This window comes from Patella vulgata, chromosome 1 (assembly GCF_932274485.2).
Source record: "Patella vulgata chromosome 1, xgPatVulg1.2, whole genome shotgun sequence".
Taxonomy (NCBI): Eukaryota; Metazoa; Mollusca; class Gastropoda; family Patellidae; genus Patella; species Patella vulgata.
Genome location: NC_065879.2, coordinates 92,799,869 through 92,824,975, shown reverse-complemented (window position 1 = coordinate 92,824,975; position 25,107 = coordinate 92,799,869). Strand labels below are relative to the sequence as shown.

The 25,107-nt window shown below is 36.6% G+C and overlaps 1 protein-coding gene and 1 long non-coding RNA gene across 4 annotated transcripts; one reads left to right on the top strand and one right to left on the bottom strand.

The window, feature by feature from the left end:
- Positions 1 to 3,386: 3,386 nt before the first annotated feature.
- LOC126818738 (zinc finger protein 501) lies at positions 3,387 to 7,321 on the bottom strand. Of its 2 annotated transcripts, none has more exons than XM_056099746.1 (2): positions 7,119 to 7,321; positions 3,387 to 4,855 (listed from the first exon to the last, which is right to left on the bottom strand). In XM_056099746.1, the coding sequence occupies exons 1-2, from the start codon at positions 7,119 to 7,121 to the stop codon at positions 3,644 to 3,646; spliced, it is 1,215 nt and encodes a 404-aa protein (XP_055955721.1). In that variant the 5' UTR covers positions 7,122 to 7,321; the 3' UTR covers positions 3,387 to 3,643. The 2 variants fall into 2 exon arrangements, with proteins under 2 accessions (XP_055955721.1, XP_055955719.1); XM_056099744.1 differs by having other exon boundaries at positions 7,249 to 7,310.
- Positions 7,322 to 13,185: 5,864 nt separating this feature from the next.
- Positions 13,186 to 18,690, top strand: LOC126818882 (uncharacterized). 2 transcript variants are annotated; one of them, XR_007679393.2, is made up of 7 exons: positions 13,186 to 14,008; positions 14,882 to 14,967; positions 15,747 to 15,833; positions 16,266 to 16,368; positions 17,572 to 17,667; positions 18,044 to 18,164; positions 18,596 to 18,690. It is a non-coding gene; the product is annotated as an uncharacterized LOC126818882 (long non-coding RNA). The 2 variants fall into 2 exon arrangements; XR_008787677.1 differs by lacking the exon at positions 15,747 to 15,833 and having other exon boundaries at positions 13,190 to 14,008.
- The last annotated feature ends 6,417 nt before the right edge of the window (positions 18,691 to 25,107 follow it).

Sequence of the window (25,107 nt, the reverse complement as noted above, 5' to 3'; positions counted from 1 at the left end):
CTTTTGCTGCATGGCTGGAATGAAGATTTACAATGTGAATTGGTTTCTGAAGCATATCCAAAGGATATGCGAGCTGTTGGCCAGCAACCAAGAAAATATTTATCTCGCTCATATGAACTTTTGATTTTGAATCTTCTGATGAAGACAAAGAATAAACTAACAACTAAACATATCTCTGAGTTAATGTGTTTTTGATTTACATTTCCAGATCTCTTGAAAAGTACAATTATAATTTAATATTTTGAATGAAAACGCTAACGAGATACCAATTTAAGCTCAATTATGAACAAAATGATTTCTGTCCACAAAAATACATGTTGCCACCCGCCATCCCTCACACCGCCCCCCCCTCCACGGCGGGCACTCACCCCGGTGTCCACCCCCATACAATAGGAATCTTATAAACATATTTAGAGATGTTTTATCAAGCTCTTAGAAAATCATCATTTAAATCAACGTGAACTCATTTCCCCGCCAATTTTATCCCCACCCCACCCTTCCACACGCGCACATCAAAACAGTTGTCCAGGGGCATCATAAACACTTATTTATAGATGGGCAGTCCTAGAAATTTATGTTTTATTTATATATTTTGTCAACATAATGACATCAACCAACCCCCCACCCCAACCCCCATTGTAAACATTTGATCCCCTATATCTCGAAAATGCCCCCTTAAACGCCTGATCACCACCCAGATTCGGAATCTACACAAAAAACTGGTCTAGAAAAACTTGGTCTCATAAATTCACAGCTCGGGTGGCGATTCCCCCCCTTCAGCCACTGGACTACTACATATCTATCAACTATTACAGCCGTAAAAAATCTATTGTTGACGATTCTGAATAGCAATAATATTTAGCTTATTAGTTATTACAGCAGCTTTAGAAATTACGTTCATTTTATTTTTTAAATTGCTTTATCATTAACTGTACCATTAGGAGCTGCATCTTTTGGTTTAGTACAAATGATATCTCTGAAATACTTGCATTAGGCAAGAACATGATACTAGCAGTAGTTTCATTTTACTTTTACAGGGTTCTTAAAACAATTGTTGAGTTGCCCAACGTGCGTGTTTCTAAATTCAATTTATTGTTCCAGCTTTCTGTTATATTTCGTAAAAAAGTAGTCTTGATTATTCCGGCCTGTTAATCAAACGTAGAATGGCCGGTAGACTGGTTAAGCGAGACTACTTTCAAAACAAGGGCACGTAACCTATTTTTTATTCACACGTGCTCGGATATTATGGCCGACACTCGGAACCATCTTTCAGTGTATTATTTATGGATGATTAAATGGTCATAGCTTATTAAGTACAACATGCCGTTTATTTAGTGACTATAAATGTGATAAACAGATTTAAGTATTGGTATATACATAAATATTCTGGTGTAATTGTCGAGATATTTGGTGATATTTATTTATGAGGAAAATTTTGCCCAGACAGTGGCACTATGCCAAGAGCTTGCCGTAGCAGACCATTTCATTGGCTAATTCCTCACTTTAATTAGAACGGCTGTTATATAACACCCCTTCCACAAAAAAAAAAAACGACTCAGAATAGGATCTGTGTTCTGTGTTTGAATCAGAAATGGGGTTTAACGTCCACTCGACACAAACTAGGTCATTTTGTGACTAACACAGGGTTCAATTTTATTTCAGTAATTCACTTGCGCATAGGGGGTTTAGCAGGGAAGGAAACCGGAGGACCTGGAGAAAACCCACGAGGTTAGTCAGATATAAAAGAAGCCACAGAAAACAGAATTCAAATATCAAAATATTTAATTCTCTCAATGTGATGGTTAATTTAGGATATATGTTCAAAATTTTAAGAATCGCCAATACCCCAAAATGTTGTAGCCAAAATTATCGCTCAAATCATATTTTAACTGTCACTTTCATATTTTTATTGTCAATTTTATTTCATTAATTCACTTGCATGCATGGGGTCTTTAGCCGTGGGAGGAAACTGGAGAAAACCCATGAGGTTAGCAGATGACCGTACTCCTTGTCACATGGGGGAATAGGAACCACAACACTTGACTCAATTACAGACCTTATGATGTGTTAACCATTCAGCCACCCAACCCCACAGACTAAAAACAGCTGCAATATTGTATCATCAACGTGGTATGCGCTACTGTTGGCACACTCACTGATGCTTTCGGCAAGTAACAATAGCCTAGCCCCAAACTGATAATTTCCAACACATTTCGCGATAATTTGTCTTGAAATAATTCTTTTATCACAAGTAATAAAGTATTAACCATTAAAGTAGCTAAATATCAAACTCAGTATTATCCTTAATATTCGAAATTAAAAATGAAATGAAATGGGGTTTAACGTCCTACTCCGAACTGGGCTAATGAAGACGGGCATACGCTATAAAGTGTGCTATGAGGGAAATTTTGCCCGGACAGAGGCACAACGGCCTACTCTTATATTTACGTGTACGCCAGTTTTTCATCCCATCCGAACGACTAGACAGCTGTCCTTGTCAGCCCCTCCGTCCTGCATCACTGACAAGGGGAGAACCACGCCGGAAAATCTGGATGAACTTTCTCGGACACAGAGAGAGAGAGTTGGGGTTTAACATTCACTGGACACAAATCAGGTCATTTCGGGATCAATGATTAACCGAAAAGACAAGTTTGCAGATTTAAGAACAGGTACAGCGAATGGTATTCACCTGAAAAAGTAAAGACACTTTCATAGTACAGTAAACTGTAAACACTGATACTTTTTGAGATTTTTTGTTTGAAAACTGAATGAGTCTTGTCTTATTTCTATGGTTCAGCTAATCTTTACCTTGATCCGTGTGACTACAGGCTGTGATGCATTAATCATATACTACTTTCCTCTTAAATCTTTTTGATTATTGCGATGTCATCTGGGATGGGTACAACAATCAACATACTAATGAACTAGAACAATTACAATTAGATGCACTGAGGACAATATGAGTGGTTGTAAGGGGTACATGTACCAGTGAGAACGATAATGAGGAGTTGTAAGGGGTACAAGTGAGAATGATATGAGGGTCTGTAAGGGGTACCAGTGATAACGGTAGGAGGGGTTGTAAGGGGTACCAGTGAGAACTTTTTTTCTATGTGTACATAAAGGGTTTAGCACACAATTATACATATAAGATAATTCATATAAGGTACTGATGGAACTAATGAATATTAATGATGTGTAAAGGCTTTTTAAACAAGGCTTTTATATCATTAAATATTAAATTAAAATATAATTCCTTATTTTTACATCACAGTGAAATTGATTGCCCTGTATTCTAATTTTTTAACCTAAGGCTTTTTAAACAAGGCTTTTATATCATTAAATATTAAATTAAAATATAATTCCTTATTTTTACACCACAGGGAAATAGATTGCCCTGTATTCTAATTTTTTAACCTAAGTGATTGAACTATATAACATAAGGTTTGTTTTCTAAACTAAGAGTACTAGAAACATCACATTCATGAGGTTTCTCCAATATGAATAATCATGTGTTTCCGTAGAGTTCCTCGTTCAGTAAATGATTTACTACAAACATCACATTTATAAGGTTTCTCCAATATGAATTATCATGTGTTTCCGTAAAGTACCTCGTTCAGTATATGATTTACTACAAACATCACATTCATGGGGTTTCTCCAATATGAATAATCATGTGTTTCCGTAGAGTTCCTCGTTCAGTAAATGATTTACTACAAACATCACATTTAAAGGGTTTTTCGCCTGTATGAGTTCGTACATGCTTCCGTAAAGTTCCACGTACAGCAAATGATTTATTACAAACATCACATGTATAAGGTCTTTCACCTGTATGGATTCGCATGTGTCTCTGTAGAGTACCACTCTCGGTGAATGATCGACTACAAACACCACACTGAAACGGTTTTTCGCCCGTATGAATTCTCATGTGCTTCCGTAGAGTACTTCGTTCAGTATATGATTTACTACAAACATCACATTTATAAGGTTTCTCTACAGTATTAGTTGTTATCGGTATTGGAAGTTTAGTTTTCTCTGTGAATGATCCACAATTAGTTCTCACATGTTGCAGTAGACTACAACTATGTCTAAATAATTTACTACAAATATCGCATTTATAAGGTTTTTCACCAGTATGAATTCTCATGTGTTGCTGTATGGCACTAGAAGTTGAAAATAATTTACTACAAACATCACATTTATATGGTTTTCCAACAGTATGTGTCTTCATGTGCTGCTTCAAGTAATCACTATGGCCAAATGACTTATTACAAACATCACAGTTATAAGGCCTTTCTCCCGTATGGATTTTCATATGCCTGTATATATGACTACTCTGTGGAAATGATTTACCACAAACATCACATTTATATGGCTTTTCACCAGTATGAATTCTCATGTGTGTTTGTAGACCACTATTATGAATAAATAATTTACTACAAACATTACATTTAAAACGTTTTGTTGCAGTTTCACCGTCAGCTGATGGTAGACCTACATCACTACCTTGACCATCAGGTGATTGTAGGACTACATCAATATCATTATCAGCTTTCAACTCTTCTTCAACATGTATTTTGCAATGTATCTCTAAATCAGTATCCGATTTAAATTCTTCATCACATAAATTACACTGATAAACTGTTTCAATATCATCAGTTTTCTCTTCTTTAACAGAACAATATCCATCTACATCATCAGTTTTCTCTGCTTTAAATTGAACATGACAATATTCATTTACGTCATCAGTTTTCTCTTCTTTAACATGTATTTTATTGTGTTGTTTTAAATCATCTAGTTGTTGAAAAATCTCATCACATACAACACACTGATGGAATGTTTTAACATCATTAGTTTCCTGTAATATATAAAAGTTATAACATCATTAGTCTCCTGTAATATATAAAAGTTATAACATCATTAGTTTCCTGTAATATATAAAAGTTATATATACATATGGCGCTATAATCTCTAGGAAATTATATATAATATTATGTCTTAGATGTACATATTTTGTCTTAGATGTACATATTTTGTCTTACATGATAAATTTATTTTAGAGATTGCTAAACATTTATATAAACTGTATAAATAGAACATTAGTTGACAAATAACTTTATTGATAAACTGTTTTAAATCACAATAGTAGCTTAGTATGCCTTCTGATTAATTGACTTAAAACTCGAACATTACATCCGTTAATTGGTTGTACATAGATCAGCGACAATCACCTACTATATTTTATGGTTCCCTTTAATTATTTGCTGTTAGATGTATTCATTATTTGCTGTTAGATGTATTCATTATTTGCTGTTTTAGATGTATTCATTATTTGCTGTTGATGTATTAATTATTGGTTAATTGGTTACTACTTGTTTTTGTATATAAATTATAAACCTTCTGTATATAATATTTTATATTTGTCTACTATATCACCCCTGGCGGAAATGGACGTAAAACTCTAGCAACTAACTAACTACTGTATTTAAGGCGTGTGATAATAAAAATGAAAATATGACGTTAATAGCGGACATCAAACACCAAGAACAATAACAAATATTCATCATCATTAGCTTGATAACGTCGAGAGAACCCTCAACAAAACATTGCTTTAATTAAAATAGTAATTGTGTTCCATATTATGATTTTGTGTTTATTACATGTGTCACTTGCTAAATGCCACTCAAAGAAGATTACTTAAAATATTATTAAAGTTTTATTCAAATAAATTTGGACACCAGTTTCAATTGGGCCTACATGTGAATCATCTGCTGACGGTGCAATCTCCAAACATTTAATACATATACTTTTAAAACATATACTTGCACCCTGGGAGGAACTTAGTGTGTAATATTTAGACACCATTCCCCAGTGAGAATAAGGTGTGTAAATCTTCAATTTCATGAGCACTAGGTTGAGACTACTGATCTAATAATAGACCGTTATTTATTTGCTTGGTAAGATCACTTGAAAATTTCAAATCTCTACAACCACAGGAACTGGTAGAGGTGGAATAGAGAGAGAGAAATGGGTTTTAACATCCACTCGACACAAACTAGGTCATTTCGGGACTAACATATGGTTTAATTTTATTTCAATAATTCGCTTGTGCGTAGGGGTCTTTAGCAGTGGGAGGAAACCGGAGGACCCGGAGAAAACCCATGAGGTTGGACAGGCGACCCTACTCCTTGTCATGTACAACCGGGGATTCAAAACCACGCCAGTTGACTCAATGACAGGTCGTATGATACAGCACACACGTGCTAACCATTCGGCCATCCAATCCCCCGTGGAATAGAGCCATTCATTGCATGATAGTATTGAGTGATATATAGGCCTACTATTTAAGGGTGGATTTGATAAGATAAAATTGGATATTGGATATCCATGGTCCTAAATTTTCACAGTATGACTATGATATAAGGATAGAAACTTAAGCGTCAATACTGAATTTTAATTTGTGTTTTTAAAGTAGTTAAGTCTTTAACTCAATATCATCTACATGTACATTCTTCGACATTGAAAACACAAATCATTTGTCAATTTAAATCAACATTGATGTTGTGATCTTACCGGGAAAAGATGGGCTTCTGATATCCAATATTGAAGACAAAATAATCATTTTACCATTGGTACACAAATCGGGTACCAGAATGCATTTGAGCGCCATTTGTAACAAGGGACTCAAAGAATGACGTTAGACATATTCCGCAAGTCATGTCAAACAATGACCCATATTCTTATGGGGAGAGCATGCGCAATAAATACTACCAGTGTAGACTGGAATAACCAGACGCTAGAGATTGTCATTCTATTGAGTCTACCCACGGATTTCGCCCAACATAACTGATTTGAAATTTGAGTAAAAACAGAAACAATTGAATGTAAATCAGTTTATATACATGCATATTACATTATTATATGCTATGCGGCCCATTTGTGTCAATTTCTAGGTCCCAAATATTAGCTCCTTTAAATTTCTAATATTATGGATAATAAGCAAGGGTGGATTTGAAACAATAAAATTATATCATAACTTACCATATGGATTCTTTACTTCTGTGTTATATATTTAGTGGCATTCAGATGATTTGAAACAATAAAATTATATCATATCTTACCATATCGATTATTTACTTCCGACTCCGTGTTTTGTATTTGGTGGAATTCAGATGATTATTCTTTTCTATGATTTTATTAATTTTATAGTTCGCCTTGACCTTATTTTTCAGGTCAACTTATCAAAAATACCTTTCTTCTCATTAATTAGGGGTGTTAAAGTCTCTCGTGAAACTGAAAACGATGTTTTCATTACAAAGACGAATCAACATAATCACCGGTAATCTAATATCACTTCCGGTATTGAGGTTGTATTTAAATTCTAGACGCGGATCAAAACAACACGAATAATTCATTGTCAGTACATTCATTAGGCTAAATATAGCAAACGATATATAATGTCTATTTTTAAACATTTCATATACGAACGTTGCAACATCTTGTATACATTTATCAGCTTCATTATATGCATTACTGAAACATTCAAACTAGTGATGAGGGGGGTTGGATGGCCGATTGGTTAGCATGTGCGTGCTGTATCATAAAGCCTGTCATTGAGTCAACTGGCGTGGTTTCAAATCCCCAGTTGTACGTGACAAGGAGTAGGGTCGCCTGTCCAACCTCATGGGTTTTCTCCGGGTCCTCCGGTTTCCTCCCACTGCTAAAGACCCCTACGCACAAGCGAATTATTGAAATAAAATTAAACCATATGTTAGTCCCAAAATGACCTAGTTTGTGTCGAGTGGACTTAAACTCCATTTCTCTCTCTCTCTCTCTCTTTAATGTGATGACTTAAAAACTTCTTCCGAAGATTATTGTGGGCGGAGCAATGGAGAAGAATGTGCGTTTCATCTTCTACTTCTCTGCTAGTACAATTTTTACAGGTCCTCTTATCCCTGTGGACAAAAGATTTTTTATGCCTTTCTATATCGTCCTGTCCAATGAAGTTAGAATTCACAAATTTGTTATTTCGGAATTTTATTTCAATAATTCACTTGCGCGCTGGGAGGAAATTACCTAGACAGCCACTCAGCTTTGGCCCTACTATGGCCCACATCTGGCAGCATCTGGCTAGATGTGGCCCATATCCAGCCAGATGTGGGCCACATGTGGGCCACAGTCTGGGTAACACTTGGCAACTATTGGCTCACTACTCACTACTACTGCTTATTTTTGTAACTGGTATCTAAGAATATCTTGTCAGTTTGTTTAAAAGTTTTAAATTTTTTGTTTTATATTCAAAACATATGAAAAAATAATATTATGCAAGAAGTTTGCCATATCTGGGCCAGAGATGGCCCACATCCAACTGGCCAAATGCCTCAAAATATCAACACAATAAATTTCGGCTCAGAATATGACATCTAGTTTCCAGTAGAATTTTCCTGTGTTCTATATTAGTTTTATTACAGTCTTAAAATAATATTTTTTGAATGTACTGTATATAATATGAATGGAATCCTCTCAACCCACCCTCCCCAAAAAGCCAGTAAATGTAAATCTTTAAAGCAAAAATAATAAATTATTCTTGAAAGAAGTCAATGAAATAAAGACAAAGTTTATTTGAACACAGCCTGAGTGTTGGGTATCATGCTACAAAGTAGTTAGATTTTAATTACTATAGCAGATTCTGTACTCAGATTATACAATTTGTTGAAGCCAGCAGGTCAACCATGTAAATAATCTTTAAGTGGCATTTAGCGATTGGAAAACACATTAATAGAACACAATTTTTATGGGAAACAATCACTGGTTTATTCTAAAAGCACGACGTTTCGATAAGTATCCTCTTATCGTTATCAAGCACAATGACATTTCATAAACTTCAGATGAATATATAAGAGTGGTTATTGTTATTTTATCTTATTATATGGTTTCACCATGTCCACTCTTATATATTCATCTGAAGTTTATGAAATGTCATTGTGCTTGATAACGATAAGAGGATACTTGTCGAAACGTCGTGCTTTTAGAATAAACCAGTGATTGTTTCCCATAAAAATTGTGTTCTATTAACCATGTAAATCTTTCAACAAAGCATAATTAACAGCCCATTTACTATCTTGAAATCTGTTTGGTCATTGGCTGAATTTAAAATTGTAAAATTCAGTGTAAAACAACTTAATAGAATTTAGTACTAACAAGAAACTGAAGACATTGCAGTGCCCATGGTACACAACTGTGCATTATTTTCACAGAACTTAGTTAAAAGATAAAAAAGATAAGTACATTTTATTACTTTCGCTACAATAATATTAAATTAGATAAGATTTATGTGATTTCATTATTTAAATAACTTCATTTAACTATTCTTTTGCAGGAACAAGGGGAGAATAATATTGACATGGATAATTTGTATGCCAGTGAATTCTTGTTGAAACGTTGTGTGTATATAATATAGTGATTGTTATCCATAGAACTGTGTTGTGTTATATGGCTGTGGCATGCCATATCCGGCCCAATCATTTTACCAGATGTTGCCAGATATGGGCCGTGTCTGGGCCAAATATGATGTGTTGTCTGGGTAGTGTGTAATATCTAGACACCATTCCCCAGTGAGAACAAGGTGTGAAATATCACATGTCCTCGCTTGCCAGGTTGTGAATCCATGGTCCTAGCCTGAGACATTTAGTTTGTTGTGAATCAAGTGTCCTAACCCGGGACATTTAGTTTGTGAATCCATTGTCCTAACCCGGGACATTTAGTTTGTGAATCAAGTGTCCTAACCCGAGACATTTAATATGTGCATCAAGTGTCCTAGCCCAGGACATTTAGTTTGTGAATCAAGTGTCCTAACCCGAGACATTTAGTATGTGAATCAAGTGTCCTGACCCGGGACATTTAGTTTGTGAATCAAGTGTCTTAGTCCAGGACATCTGTTTATTACTAACAACAGTAAACACGATATTATAGATGGGTTGATTTAATTAAAGAATATTTATGAATAAACTATAAACATACTTATGGAAAACAGCCACTGATTTAAATGCCACTTAAAGAATAATATTTATGATGGAATGATTATTGATATAATAAAGTCAAGGAATAATTGTTCATATATATCTTTATTTCATACGATTACAGGTTCATATATAACTTTATTTCATGTGATTACAGGTTCATATATATCTATATTTCATGTGATTACGGGTTCATATATATTTCATATAATTACAGTACTAATTTCTCATGCATCATATTCTGTAGTCAAACAGATTGGTTTCATACATCACAGTCTACAGCCAAACAGATTAGATTTAGACATGACAGCCTGCAGTCAGATAGATGCATCATATCCTATTCTCAGATGAAATTGTCATGTCACAGGGTGAATTGTCCTGTGTTTCAAGACAAGGATTAGGTGTACGATAAAGCAGGAGAAAATAACCAGAGATAATGAAAAAACTAGCCCGACATTCCGAGGATTTTTTTTCGAGAGTTTTTTCTGAAGTCTTTTTTCGCCAGCATAACCAAAGTCGAGGACTTTATCTTGCTTATAAACAGTCTATGTTTTCATGTGCGCAGGCCCGCAACTGGGGGGGGGGGGCCCTGTGAAAAAATTTTCAACCATAAAAAAAATTGATATACATTGTCCGTCAATTTTACAGCACCCCCGAGAACACTTGTCGCCCCGCCTGGTTGCTCTGAGCTAGTTACTGCCTTGCATGACTTTATTTTGCTTTCGATAATATAGTTTATTTGCAAATACATATATATAAGTATATGCGTATATACAAACGGGATCAAAGCAAATTATACAATTTACGAATCTTCTCCCAGTATAATGTTAAATATTTACAATTACCATTGAAATTTAATTTTTAAACATAAAACATAGTTATATACATAAATATATCATGCTACCTTAGAATAATAAATAAGTCCATACTAAGTGGTGATAAACCACTGGAGAATTACAATAATAGCTATTATCATGTGTGAAACTACAGTATTTAGGATAATAAGTCCATGACGTTATATACTAAGTGTAAATCAACAGCGATAAACCACTAGAGAATTACAATAATAGCTACATGTATTATCATGTGTGAAAGTATAGTATTTAGGATAATAAGTCCATGTTGTTACATACTAAGTGTAAATTAACAGTGATAAACCACTGAAGAATTACAATAATAGCTACAAAGTACATGTGAATCTTTTCGTTTCTTTAATATAATTTTATACGGTGAGAAATATATGGATATTAAAAGATTTAGCCAATAGTGTAGAACCATCTCAATAAATTTTATGAAATTTAGGTCGTGGTAGTTTTCCCATAAAGCCAAGTTTCTTAATTTTGGAGGTTTTATATTGTTTTTTTAAATAAAAGAAAAACAATAACCAACCGATAAATACTTTTCTGGGGACCTATCTTTAAGCTACAATTTTTGAATTATAATTTGAACAGTTATCCCATACTTTGCAGCCATATTCAAGAACTGGTAAAATATAACATTTATATATACTATTCAAAAAAAGTAGGGGATATTTGATTTTGGGGGCATAATACTAAAATATGCAAATGACTACGAAAAAAGTCACTATAGAACCTAACAGAAGAAACATTTCCAGTTACATGTGACGCCCAAACGCACCAATAGCTACCGCATGGAATGCAGGTGATGCTTGGGATCATCATGGGGGTCCAACCCAAGATTTGCACGACTCTGACTTTGAATGTTAGTCATTGTGGCATTGAATTCCAGGGTGGAAACATCAGTTTAATTGTTCTAGTGACCAGAAAACAAATTTTGATATGCGTCGGCTTACCCAAAATGAAAGGTTACGTGCCCTTGGCATGCTACAGATCGGCACAACACAGGCGGTTGTGGCGCCCGACGTCCTCGCGTGATCCCTTGTTTGAGAGATCATCACATTCAGGCAAGACGTCGCTGGTGTAGGGATCGTCAACACTGGGATAATCGACGCTGGAGCAATGTGATGTTTTCAGATGAGTAAACGTGGATATTATTGCCACAAGATTAATTTTTATTTTAATACAGGTGAGTGGCTCAATATAATATTATATTATAAACATATATACGGGGTAATAATATTGAGTAAAAATAGTATATACAATTTCATATATGTTAAAGTTTAACATCCTCACTTGAAAATTACATTTAAGTTAATTACAATTTTGAATTAGATATGTTTATATTATTATAATGATAACAAAATTCACAATGATAAGAGCATTAATATTATAATATGGATTTAACATAATTTTATAACAAGATTTTAATAACAGGTATAATACATTAATATTCCCTCATTTTCTCTTTATTAGTGACTTCTAGTAAGGCATCTAGTTCATAGAATTTCGCTTCCTGGATTATGGCAGCGAGTTTAAGACCTTGGATAGGTAACAAATGTTTAAAAGATATGGGGGAGTTTAAATTTCGAAGGTACTCTAAGATAATGGGGAAATGATCAGGGCTACGGTCTAAAAAATAATAACTATAATAGTTGTCTTGTTTGTAGGGTTGAAAAGGGGAGTCAGGGGTTATCATCTTGGCCAGGATACAGGATGGGTCTTTGCTTAAAATGAAATTGCTTGTGTAAAATAGGGTGCCTCCAACATTTAACGCAATACGGTTGTCCTGGGTGGTTTGAAAGGATTTCAGTTTTAAGGTTATTCTGTTCGTAGGGATGTACGTGGGGGATTGGAGTTCGCTACTGTGGGGGTGTAAGGCAACAGCCCCAGGAATGGCTGGGTTAATTGTATTACTATTATTGTTACAATTATTATTAGATTTCGACACGGATGACAATGATGATGATGAGGATGATGATGACGACGATGACGATATTGATGATAAAAGTAGATCTTGGATTATGGAAACTGGTGTCTTCGTCTTCTCTGGTGAAATTGGTGATTTCTCTGACAACACTGGTGTTTTTTCTGACGAAATTGTTTTTTTCTGTAAAGGAACCGATGTCTTGTCTGATGCAGCTGATGTCTTCTGTATGGTATCGGGTATCTTCTTTAATGTAATTTTTGGTATTGTAGGAACTGGTAATTTAACTTTAGGATGAATATAATTTTTATTTGACTGAATAGGTGGGGCAGGCGGGTCAATCGATAGTTTCAGGTGCTTCATCCCATTGTATGGTTTTTCTGGTATCGTACGATTTCGAAACGGGGCTTGTGGATGCTTATCTGTAGGTAAAGATTGTCGTGTAATTATTAATGCCCTTCTCCTTCCACAGAAAGCTTTATATTCATCCTCGTCGTTTTGATTGAAGGTCATGGTTGCTTTATTGATCAGTTTCATCCTGGCAGTTCCAGGACATTTTGGATGTTTTACGTCTGCTCTCGCGGCCAGTCCAAAACAGTGCGTGCACTGATAGCCAAAGTTACTATGACATGAAGTGACGTGCCTCTCCGCATACTGATATTTGGCGAATTCTGCGTTCATACATAGTTTACACCCATAAAAAAAAAATAAAAATAAAGAGTTGATAATTTATGACATCTTTAACCAATTGGGTATATTATTTCCCGTATACGGTTTCAGATGATTATGGTGGACCATTTTAGGTTGGGTCTTTGGGGATTTTTGTATTTTATAGACTACATTATTAAGACATTTTGTCACCAGGTAGGGTCCCTCCCATGGACACCTTAACTTTGAACCTCCACCTTTGTATTTGTGGTTATAATACCATACAGGACTGCCGGCATTGTATGGATTTAATTGAATAGATCTATCGTGATCAACTTTCATGTTTGCCGTGGCTTGTTTTAAACGCCCTCTAGCAAAACTATGTATTCGTTCTATTTTATTTTGTAAGTCAAAAGCATAGTCTGACTTTATTTTTAAATTTGTAGGTTCCACTGATCCGAGAATGAGATCTACTGGAAGACGGATGTTGCGGCCGAAGACCATTTCACATGGAGAAACGCCCAGTGATTCGTGTTCTGCAGAACGATACGCTGACATGAGTAAGTATATGTGGTCATCCCAATCATTTTTATTAATATTTACAAATGCTGACAACATGGCACTTATGGTACGATTGGCCCTCTCAACCATTCCATCGGATTGGGGTCTATAGGGGGTGGTTCGAGTTTTCTCAATATCTAAAATTTTACACATTTCTTGGAACACCTCAGACTCAAAGCTTGGTCCTTGATCGGAATGGATTTGCATGGGGGTACCAAAAATTGTTACAATTCGGTCAATAAAGGGTTGGGCTATTGTTATAGCTCTTTGATCAGGTATTGGCATAGCCTCAACCCATTTAGAGAAATAATCGGCTGCCACTAGTAGGTATTTATTTCCATGCTTTGTTTCCGGTAATGGACCCAGGACATCTATAGCCCATCTTTCCATAGGTAAACCCACGTTGTAGGTTTTTAAAGGGCCTTTGGCTACCTTGGCAGGGGATTTGCGAGAGGCACAAATATCACAAGTCTCACACCATTTCCTTATGTCATTATGCATTTGATACCAAAAGTATCGGTTTTTGATCTTAGATAATGTTTTTTTATAGCCTAAATGACCCCCTGTTCTGTGTTCATGAAGTTGGGACCATGCAGAATTTCTCAGGATATGAGGGAGAATAATTAAGATGGCTGGATCTTGGCCTTTCCCCTTATCCCAGATATAGCATAACCGATCGTGATCAATTAAAAGGGATTCGAACCGCATCCAATAGTATTTGGTGCGCTGATCTCTGTCCGATATGTTTGGCCACGAAGGTTTATCGTTATGCTTAACCCACTGGATTATTTCATGGAGTGTAGGGTCTCCCAACTGTAGGTTGATTATTAATTTGTCGTCATATATATTTATTTCTTTATTTATATTTACAGGAAGGGAAGAGGAAGATAATGGATTTTTGTTTAATTGGTCTATTGGAGCACTTGTGCAAGCCAAAACATTAAGGTTTTCATTGGAGGTACGTGGATCTTCGATAATACTATGCTTGTATCTCTGTTCCGCTTTGGTACAGTGGAGACAGTCAACTATGCATGGTCGTCGAGATAGTGCATCTGCATTATTGTGTACTCGTCCTGCCCTGTACTGAATGGTGAATTGGTAGGAAGACAGGAACTCAAACCATCTAGCAAGTTGTCCTTCAGGATTTTTAAAATTTATAAGCCATGTTAATGCACCGTGGTCACTTCTGACTGTAAACGGTTGACCATAGAGATAATGGTGGAATTGTTTCACTGAACTTATAATTGCTAGTAATTCTCTTCTGGTTACACAATATTTCCTCTCCGTTCTACTAAAAGCTTTACTATAGTAACTTATCACTCTTTCTACACCATCTTGTGTTTGTGAGAGCACAGCACCTAAACCATTATTGGATGCGTCAGTGTCCAAAATAAAATGACCTTCTAATTTAGGGAATGCAAGTATAGGCGGACTGGTTAAAGCTTCTTTGAGATTATCGAAGGCAGATTGGCATTCATCGGACCATTGGAATATAGTTCTTATCTCTGTTAGTTTATGAATGGGTTTAGCGATATCTGCAAACTTATTGACAAATTTCCTGTTGTATGAGCATAGCCCAAGGAATTGTCTGACCTCTTTAACATTTTGAGGAATAGGCCAATTGTGTACTGCGTCTGTTTTAGATGATTCAGTGGTAATTCCATCCTGATTAATTATATGACCCAAGAATGATACTTGTTTTTTAAACATAAAACATTTCTTTGGATTCATTTTCAGGTTTGCTTGTTGGAGCCTCTGGAAGACTTTTTTTAAATTGGATAAGTGCTCGTCAAAGGATTTTGCAAAGATAATGATATCATCCAGGTACACCATACATATTTCCCATGATAAGTTAGCTAAGACCTTCTCCATCAGTCTTTCGAACGTGGCCGGCGCGTTGCACAATCCGAATGCCATGTTTTTGAACTGCCACAGTCCACATCCGGGTACAGAAAAAGCAGTTTTGGGCCTATCTTGTTCGGCAATCTTGACTTGCCAATATCCCGATCTCAAGTCAATCGTTGAGAACCAAGAGAAACTAGACAAGGCATCAAGAGTAGTGTCAATCCGAGGTAATGGATGACTATCTTTTATGGTGACATCATCTAGACGTCTGTAATCAATACAGAACCGTAGTGTATTGTCTTTCTTTTTAACTAAAACGACAGGAGAACACCAAGGACTATCAGATTTTTCTATTATATTTTTCTGTGCCATGCTTTCTATTTCCAATTCAACCTCTTTTCTGCTTGCCAGGGGGACGCGACGAGGATGCTGACGAATTGGTGGAGCACAACCAGTATTAATCCAATGCTCAGCTTCATTGGTGATGCCTATATCAGATGAATCTTTGGAAAAGGTATGTTTGTATTTTAACAAAAGGGATTTGAATGAACGTTGCTCGTTCTCAGTTAATTCATCTATTGAATTATTATAAACTTCCATCAAATAAATCAGGAAGGATGTCTGAATCCAATGCAGGAGATTGATTAGTGTCTATTTCATTAATGGGAATATTACTTTTCATTTCTGAGACCAGCTGAACTGTGTCAATACGGGCAATAATTGTGTTTTTTCGGACTCTTATTTCTGTGTTGGTAGCGTTCATTAAACGTACGGGCACAGACCCCGAGCTAGGGTTAACAACACTTTTTGCCATTAACAGTTCTGTCTTTTCCAGAAAATTTTCAGTAGGTTCGACAATTGCGACACCACTTCTAGGTATCGGATCCATTAAGATCCCAAAGACAAAAGTCTCACTATTAGCGGGTATAGTAATATCCTCATTCATGCAAATCCTACTGCAAGTTTGCTCCATAGAACTTTGAAATCTATAGCATGGTAGATCATCTCCTTTAATATTCAGGCAATTCCTGTCGAGAAATATATTTATTGAATTGGAAGTAAGTAGGTCAATGCCAATAATTCCTTGCTGTGTAATATCAGCTTTTAAAAACTCATGTTTTATCCTATGAGTACCAAGGGTTATATCGATCCAGCATTTACCATGGAACGGTTTCTTTTCGCCAGTGGCAGTTACCAGGTTAAGATTAACAGGCTTTATATTTAATTCATCCAAAGCCCCATATGTTTTCATAAATTGCGTACTAAGTATAGACACATTAGCTCCAGTGTCTACAAGTAAGGATATAAATTTCCCCATTATATTTGCATTAATAAAAAATCCATGTTTATCATCATTAATATTACTTATTGTTACATTATTGGGCCCTTTGTTATTTTCAATTTCTGCTGAATTCTGACCCTCGAGTTCAGCAACATTTAGTTTTCCTGGTTTTGGAGATCCCTTTCCCTCTGTAAATGGGGATTATAGGTTGTCTCCCTTGGTTTGGATTGTGACTCCTCATCAGGGTTTTGATGATTAGGTTGATTCCAATTATATGGTGGACGAGACCATCCATTTCTTGTGTTTGCCATATGCTGGGGCCTATCTGCTCTCCTATTGGAGTTATAGTGATACCCGCCATAATTATTATTAGAGTTTGTATGTTGTTGGTTATTTGGCCAATGACTCCGACTGTAATTGGGATTTTTATTCCAGGAGCTACGTGATGATTGCTGCAATGGTTGTCCCTTATTTAGGGTATTTATCAAGTGTTTGGTAGTTTTATCCAATGATGTGATTGAACCATTCAAGGTAAGTATATCAATTTTGCTTTGACCCATATCATCAGATTTTACAGCTCCAGCTCCGACCTGGTTTATATTATGATTTAGATCTACAGAATGAACTGAACGTCCTCTTTGTTTATCTGCCAGTCTGTGGGCTTCGAGTCTAATAGAATGTATCTCAGCCTCATTGATATCCTTGGGTCTTAGTTCCCTAATTCGTAATCTCATTTCTGAGTCTGGTATGGAGTCTATAAAATGTTCTAAGGCTAAAATATTGGTGAGAGATGCATCTGCCGTGGGGTAGGCCTGTCTCGTTAGTTTGCGAATGGATTGAGCCAGCTCAGATAAGGATTCGTTTCTTCCTCTAATACGAGTTTGTAATTTTGCTCTATATATTTCAGATTTTTCCGTTGATCCAAAACGAATACTTAGGAGGGTTGTGAGGGTATGGAAATCCGTTCTCTGGATAGTATTTAATTCTGACAAGATTGTCCTGGCGTTTCCAGACAAACTACTGGCTAGGTAAAGGGATTTTTCTTCGTAGCTCCACTTGTTCAATGTGGCTATTATATCAAATTGTGAGATATATTCCTCAAAATCTTCACTTCCATCATATGATTGTGGTTTGATCCTAAGGGGGTTATTAATTCTAGGACTGGTGGGAACATGTGCTTGGATTGAGGTATGATTAGAATTTTGATTATGGCTTGGTGTGCTTCTGTTTTGAGCAACTCCATTTCCATTTGAGTAAAATGTGGCAGGATTTGGATCATTTACTTTTTCATCCAATTTATTAACATGGTCTTTTAGTAATCTAACATCCTCCTTTAATTCCTTTAAATTGTCTAAAAAATCATTTTGAACCTGAGCATTTTCCAGGAAGAATTGATTAAATTGTCGGCTAATTTCTTTAAGAATTCCATCGTCACCCATATTCTGATTTTCTATTTCAGTTCCTGAGACATCACCATCAACTGATTCTACCGAGGGCATATCCGGATCAGTGTCTGGGATAATTTCGAACTCTGGGGACAAGGATTTGGTTGCCATTTTTATAGATGTATTTAGAATCTATTACTACTATTATTAATATTAATAAAGGAACCTAATTCATTTATTTATTTGGAGTTTGTGTTTATTAGAACTTCCGATCCACTAGACACTGGAATAAGTTTCAATGAAATCAATTTAATTTGAATCCCACTTCTGACACCAATGTAGCGCCTCAACATTTATTAGAGACTTTTTAGGGGTTCGTTCCAGCCTAGCACTTCAATCGAAAGAACTAACAAACTCGAGTGTAGATAAAAATAAACATCTTTATTTGGATCAATTTATAATTGGGATACATCGCATTAAGGGGAGATAATTTGGGTGAGACGCCAACCCTTTGGATAAATTCCCAGGTATGGAAACAGGAATTAGGTAAATAAATACATTTGCCCTGTCAGGCCGGTGGATATGACGGGATTAAATCGGAGATTTGGTGACATAAGGAATTGGTAAGACTTGGCGGAATGGGTGAACCACAACTATCTAGGCCTATCTTTGATGCCAGTCACGGTTAAACCAACCTATGAGTCTTTAAATAGGAGACCAGTTATGGATAAATTACCACAGCCAAAGCTAGGATATTAATTCCTTACCCATTTTTGGTGATCCATATCCAATTTAAAATAGCTGGATTGCTGCCAATTACGTAAGGAGCTTTCCCGAGTGCACCGAGTGTCCACAAGGATTTCCTTGTCGTCTGCTTCTATTTATAAGGGGATTCCGATGACGTCAGTTGTCGACCAATCAATGCGAGCGTTACTAACAATGACGACGTTATAGCCTTGACCGCGCCAAAGTGTCATGGCCGCCGGCTGTTTGATGTCGCTTGTTTCGCTAACTGATTTGTGTCAATTCATCGGCCTAATGGTAATGTATGACATTGTTATATAAATGTGTTTCGGGCGTGAACTCTACAAGGGAGCTGGTCTCATTTTTTGACACTCTCAGTCGGAAACGACGTGCGAAAGACTGGAATCGCCTGGACCGTAACACACTTCTGCACATGACAAGTTTTATTATGCGATTATTTAATTTACTTCATGTTTGTGAGTGTGTATATCAGAGATGGGATTTCGCCCGTATATTCCGGACATGTCCGATGCTGTTTTCCAAACATCCTAAATAGTCCGACCAGGAATATGCCCAATCGGACATCAAGACATGGTGAATAATGTTCAAATTTCCAAAATTAATATAGTGTACTGAGTGTATAACTACCACTCAACCCGATTATCGTTGATAATAGGCTGGATTGATTAGATGATTAGGTAATTAAGTGATCAACGTATTTACACTACTTAATCTGCCTTGATTGACTGACTTAATCCTTTGTCGGACAATTCATCAATCTAATCTTAAACAGAAGTCATTGCTTCCCATCTCTGTTGTATATATATACATGTATTTTATATATGTGTCTGGGTGTTTGTGTATATATATATTATTCATGTAAAGCGCCACTGAATACCGATACATCAAAGATGTAATAATGAGCACTATATTAAATTCAATAAATGAAATGAAATGGGGTTTAACGGCCTACCGTTCTGCTCCGACTGGGCTAATAAAAATGGGCATACAAAATACCGTGTGCTATGAGGGAATTTGCCAGGGTAGCGGCACTAGGGCCTATTCTCATATCTAATTTCAACTGCCAAGGGATCTTTTACGTGCACGCCAATGTACATGTATACAGTGGACCTCGACTTTTTGTACCATCCGAATGACTAGACAGCTATCCTTGTCAAGACCCTCCGTCCTGCACCACTAACACGGGGAACAACGCCAGAAAAATTCAATAAACATAAACATACTTCGTTGGGAACCCAGTTCAAGTTAACATTATTTTATAATTGAATAAAGTTCATAACATTGTTTTATTATTTCTTTACTTCCACATTGAAATTTAATCGTATATTTTCGTCAGCCCGTCTCTCCGGCATACGCAATTGCTTGTCGATGCTCTAAAGGTTAAAGCGAGAATTTCATATTTTCTAAGAAAGTCAAAACATAATTATTTCTATGTCTTTTGCGCAATAGGTTGTCAACTCACTATTATACAATCATAGGTATCGTTCTCACACTTAAAAATCATTCACCCTGGAAATAACACAATTACCTCCCTTGTTTTTCTATTCCCCCCATGGAATAGCTATCTTCAAACGTTTGAATTTGAAGTTGAAAATGATATTTTTGCCAATTTCTCAACTGGCAATAGTGAATTATAGGATTAATAAGATTATTCTTTAACAAGGTAGAACTGGTTATAGATACCATCTATTTTAAGGCTTTATTTTAATACATTTTAAAAATATAACTTAAAAATATGAAATTATCGCTTTAAAGTTAATATCCAATTGACTTTAAATCTTTAAGTTCATCAGACAAAGTAGCCTATTGGTTTTCAATGATTTCTTATAATTACTGCCAGAGTTATGACCCTTGATCACTTTAAAAAAATCTTGTGGATGCTTTCGAGACCAGAGTTATCATCTGATTGATTTTTTGTTTACCGTGTTTACGCCTAGATTGATACACAGAATTTAAAGTCTTGAGAATAACAAACAATGTAATGAGATGAAATGGGGTTTAACGTCCTACTGTTTTGCTCTGAACTGGGATAATGAAAACGGGCATACACCATACGGTGTGCTATGAGGGAAATTTTGCCCGGACAGCGGCACTACGGCCTACTCTAAACAGACACATGATAATTCATATGGGGGAAGCCCGATGAATGTGGTGTTTGTAGTAAATCATTTACTGAACGAGGTAGTGTATGGAAACATGTGACAAACAAGTCATATGTGAGAATCCTCACACGAAAAGATAATCCATATGGAAGAAGTCTATTAAATTTTATATTCGTACCCGTAGTACTTTTAGAAAACGTACTGGAGAAAAACCATTGTTGTGTAAAAATAATAAATTATATTTTGATATTTAATGATATAAAAATGTTACAAATTTCTTGTTTAAAATGTTGATTTCGTGCATAAGAATGCAATTTGATTAAAACATCTGTTATATAAAAATAAGGTTGCCGCGATTTCCCGGCAAAAATTATCGTTTGAAATCTCAAATATGGCTTTATCATGATATATCACGATGATTCTATAAAATATCGCGCTATTTTCATTTTGATCACAATTCCTGTTAAATCCGTTCAAAATACTCCAAAAATGAAGAAGAAATCAAATTGTAACAAGTGCCGATACTAGATCTATTCCATTTTCCAAATTCCACAACAGACTTTGAGACGGCCGTTTTTAACGTAAAGGACCAACCAACCAACATTAGTCTCATGTATTAAGTATATTTCACTGGACAAGGGCAGCTGTCTAGTCGTTCGGATGGGACGAAAAACCGAGGTCCCGTGTACACATTGGCATACATGTATAAGATCCCTTGACAGTTGGGATTCGATGTAAGAGTAGGCCGTAGTGCCGCTGTCCATGCAAAGTTTCCCTCATAGCACACTGTATGGCGTATGCCCGTCTTCATTAGCCCAGTTCGGAGCATAACAGAAGGACGTTAAACTCCATTTCATTTCATTTACATTTCACTGAATAATATTAATCGTTATCATACACGTGTTGGCTACGCTTTGATATAATCTGGTCCCATACCCCGCACGAAGAAAGCTTCCACAATATTTATAATTATGACTGATATTATAACGGTAAGGATACCCCTACGTGGAATGACACAGTTAAACTACAGGCGACTATATATGTCGCCATTGTAATGAAGAGATGGTTTATCGTTAATTACCCAGTCCGTTCAAAATTACATAGATATTTTACATTGAAAAATCGTCTGGATAATATTTCTTTTATTCTTTGAATAAAATGATTTCCGAGCTCGAAACTGTCAATGTCAATCGGAATTTTTCTGATGACAGTTCGGCAGACTGCAAAATACACACTGCTGCTGAAACGAAAAAGAGCATTTCTTCTGTCACTCATATTTTAGTTTAAGAAGAACACCTGTTAACCAGATATTGAGTAAATGTATATTTATTCGGTATTCTGGGCATTCCAGCTGATCAGAATAGAATGATCTGCGGTGACGATACCTACAGGAATAATTTTACCCCAGCATATATACTATTCAAAAAAAGTAGGGGATATTTGATTTTGGGGGCATAATACTAAAATATGCAAATGACTACGAAAAAAGTCACTATAGAACCTAACAGAAGAAACATTTCCAGTTACATGTGACGCCCAAACGCACCAATAGCTACCGCATGGAATGCAGGTGATGCTTGGGATCATCATGGGGGTCCAACCCAAGATTTGCACGACTCTGACTTTGAATGTTACAGTCATTGTGGCATTGAATTCCAGGGTGGAAACATCAGTTTAATTGTTTTAGTGACCAGAAAACAAATTTTGATATGCGTCGGCTTATCCAAAATGAAAGGTTACGTGCCCTTGGCATGCTACAGATCGGCACAACACAGGCGGTTGTGGCACGGACGATGAATGTTTCTCAGTCTGTCATAAGCAGGCTATGGTCCAGATACCGTGATACACAATCTGTACAGGACAGACCACGCTAAGGTCGACCAAGGGGCGACAACTCAGCCCAGGATCGATTTATCCGTACCTTGGCCTTGAGAAATCGTGTCATCACAGCAAATCAGATCAGCGCTCGTCTTCAAACAGACACTGGTGTGAGAGTGAGTGGCCAGACGATTCGGAATCGACTGCATAGGGGTCACCTTCGCGCCCGACGTCCTCGCGTGATCCCTTGTTTGAGAGATCATCACATTCAGGCAAGACCTCGTTGGTGTAGGGATCGTCAACACTGGGATAATCGACGCTGGTGCAATGTGATGTTTTCAGATGAGTCAAGGTTCATTGTTGATTTTTTGGACAGACGTAGGAGGGTGTGGCGTCGTCGAAACGAGCGCTTCCAAGACGTTAACGTCATCAGACATGATCGATTTGGGGGTGGTTCTGTTATGGTGTGGGGAGGCATCACTGTTGCTGGAAGAACGGCTTTACATGTTGTTGCAGGGCGTGTTACAGGCCAGTACTACCGGGACAACATCTTGGCAGTCCATGTTGTGCCGTTCGCACGACGTCATGGCCGCCGTTTCATCTTCCAGGATGACAACGCAAGATGTCACAGGGCCAGGATCGTTACAGGTTACCTCCAACAACAGAACATCACCACATTACCTTGGCCAGCACTGAGTCCCGACCTCTCCCCCATCGAGCATGTCTGGGACATGCTTGGACAGAGGTTACGTCAACGTCAACAACGTCCTGCCAATGTCCAAGAACTTGCTGCTGCGTTGCAACAGGAATGGGACAATCTGGACCAAAATGACCTTAGACGTCTCATTAGGAGTATGCCACGTCGGATCAATGCTTGTTTGGCAAACAGAGGAGGATTTACCCGTTACTGACTTGGTTGTGATGCTGTGGTAACTTTGCTGTTTGACCCCGGGTATCATTTTACCCTTATAATGGTCAGTCTGTGCCTTACTTAGTCTAACGATCATTTGGAATAATTCGATGAATGTGAACTTCATTTCATTTTGTCATTTGTTTCTTCGTCAGTTTCATTAGGTGACTTTAATAACACTTAAAAATCAAATATCCCCTACTTTTTGTGAATAGTATATATACATGTATATATATCTCACTTCATCAGTGCATCTCACATACACTGCTAAATACCAAATGGATACACTAGATACATACTTAGGTGGAAGTGGACGTAAAACTCTAGAAATGAACGAACGAACGAACTAATTTACTCCAGACGATAATACATAATATCGCGATAATTTGCTTTACCAATATTTTGTTTCTGTATCGTTGCATTATATAGGCTTTGCCGGTTTCCCAATCCTAAAATGAAATAAAATATTGTTTATAAAAAAAATAACAGGTGCTCTAGTTGATTTGAGGAATTAGCCAATTCAACTTCGCAAATTAATTTCATATTTTATGTTTTCATTATTTATGGTAGGTTATGGCTCTTGTTACACTTTGTTGAACATTGTGAACGCTCTTGTATCCAACCTCGTGGGTTTTCTCCGGATCCTCCCTCTGCTAAAGACCCATATGTTAGTTCTGAAATTACCTTGGTGGTGTTGAGTTAAACCCCATTTCTCTCTCTCTCAATTTGTTTAACCTTGTGAACTCCCTATCAACAAATATCTGATGGATACCTACAAGAAAATAATATGCAACAACCCTTGTTGACTGCTCGGACGATTTGGCTGCTGTGGGTGTATGCTTAGTTGCACGGCAATACTGAAGATTAACATGTCGTTCTCTCAACATGGCTAGACTCTGGAACCCACTACATGTACATCATGGCTTTTTGAGAATCAGACCTGGTTTAGTTCTTTTTTAGGTGAAAACCCCCCAAATTGCTTACATCATAG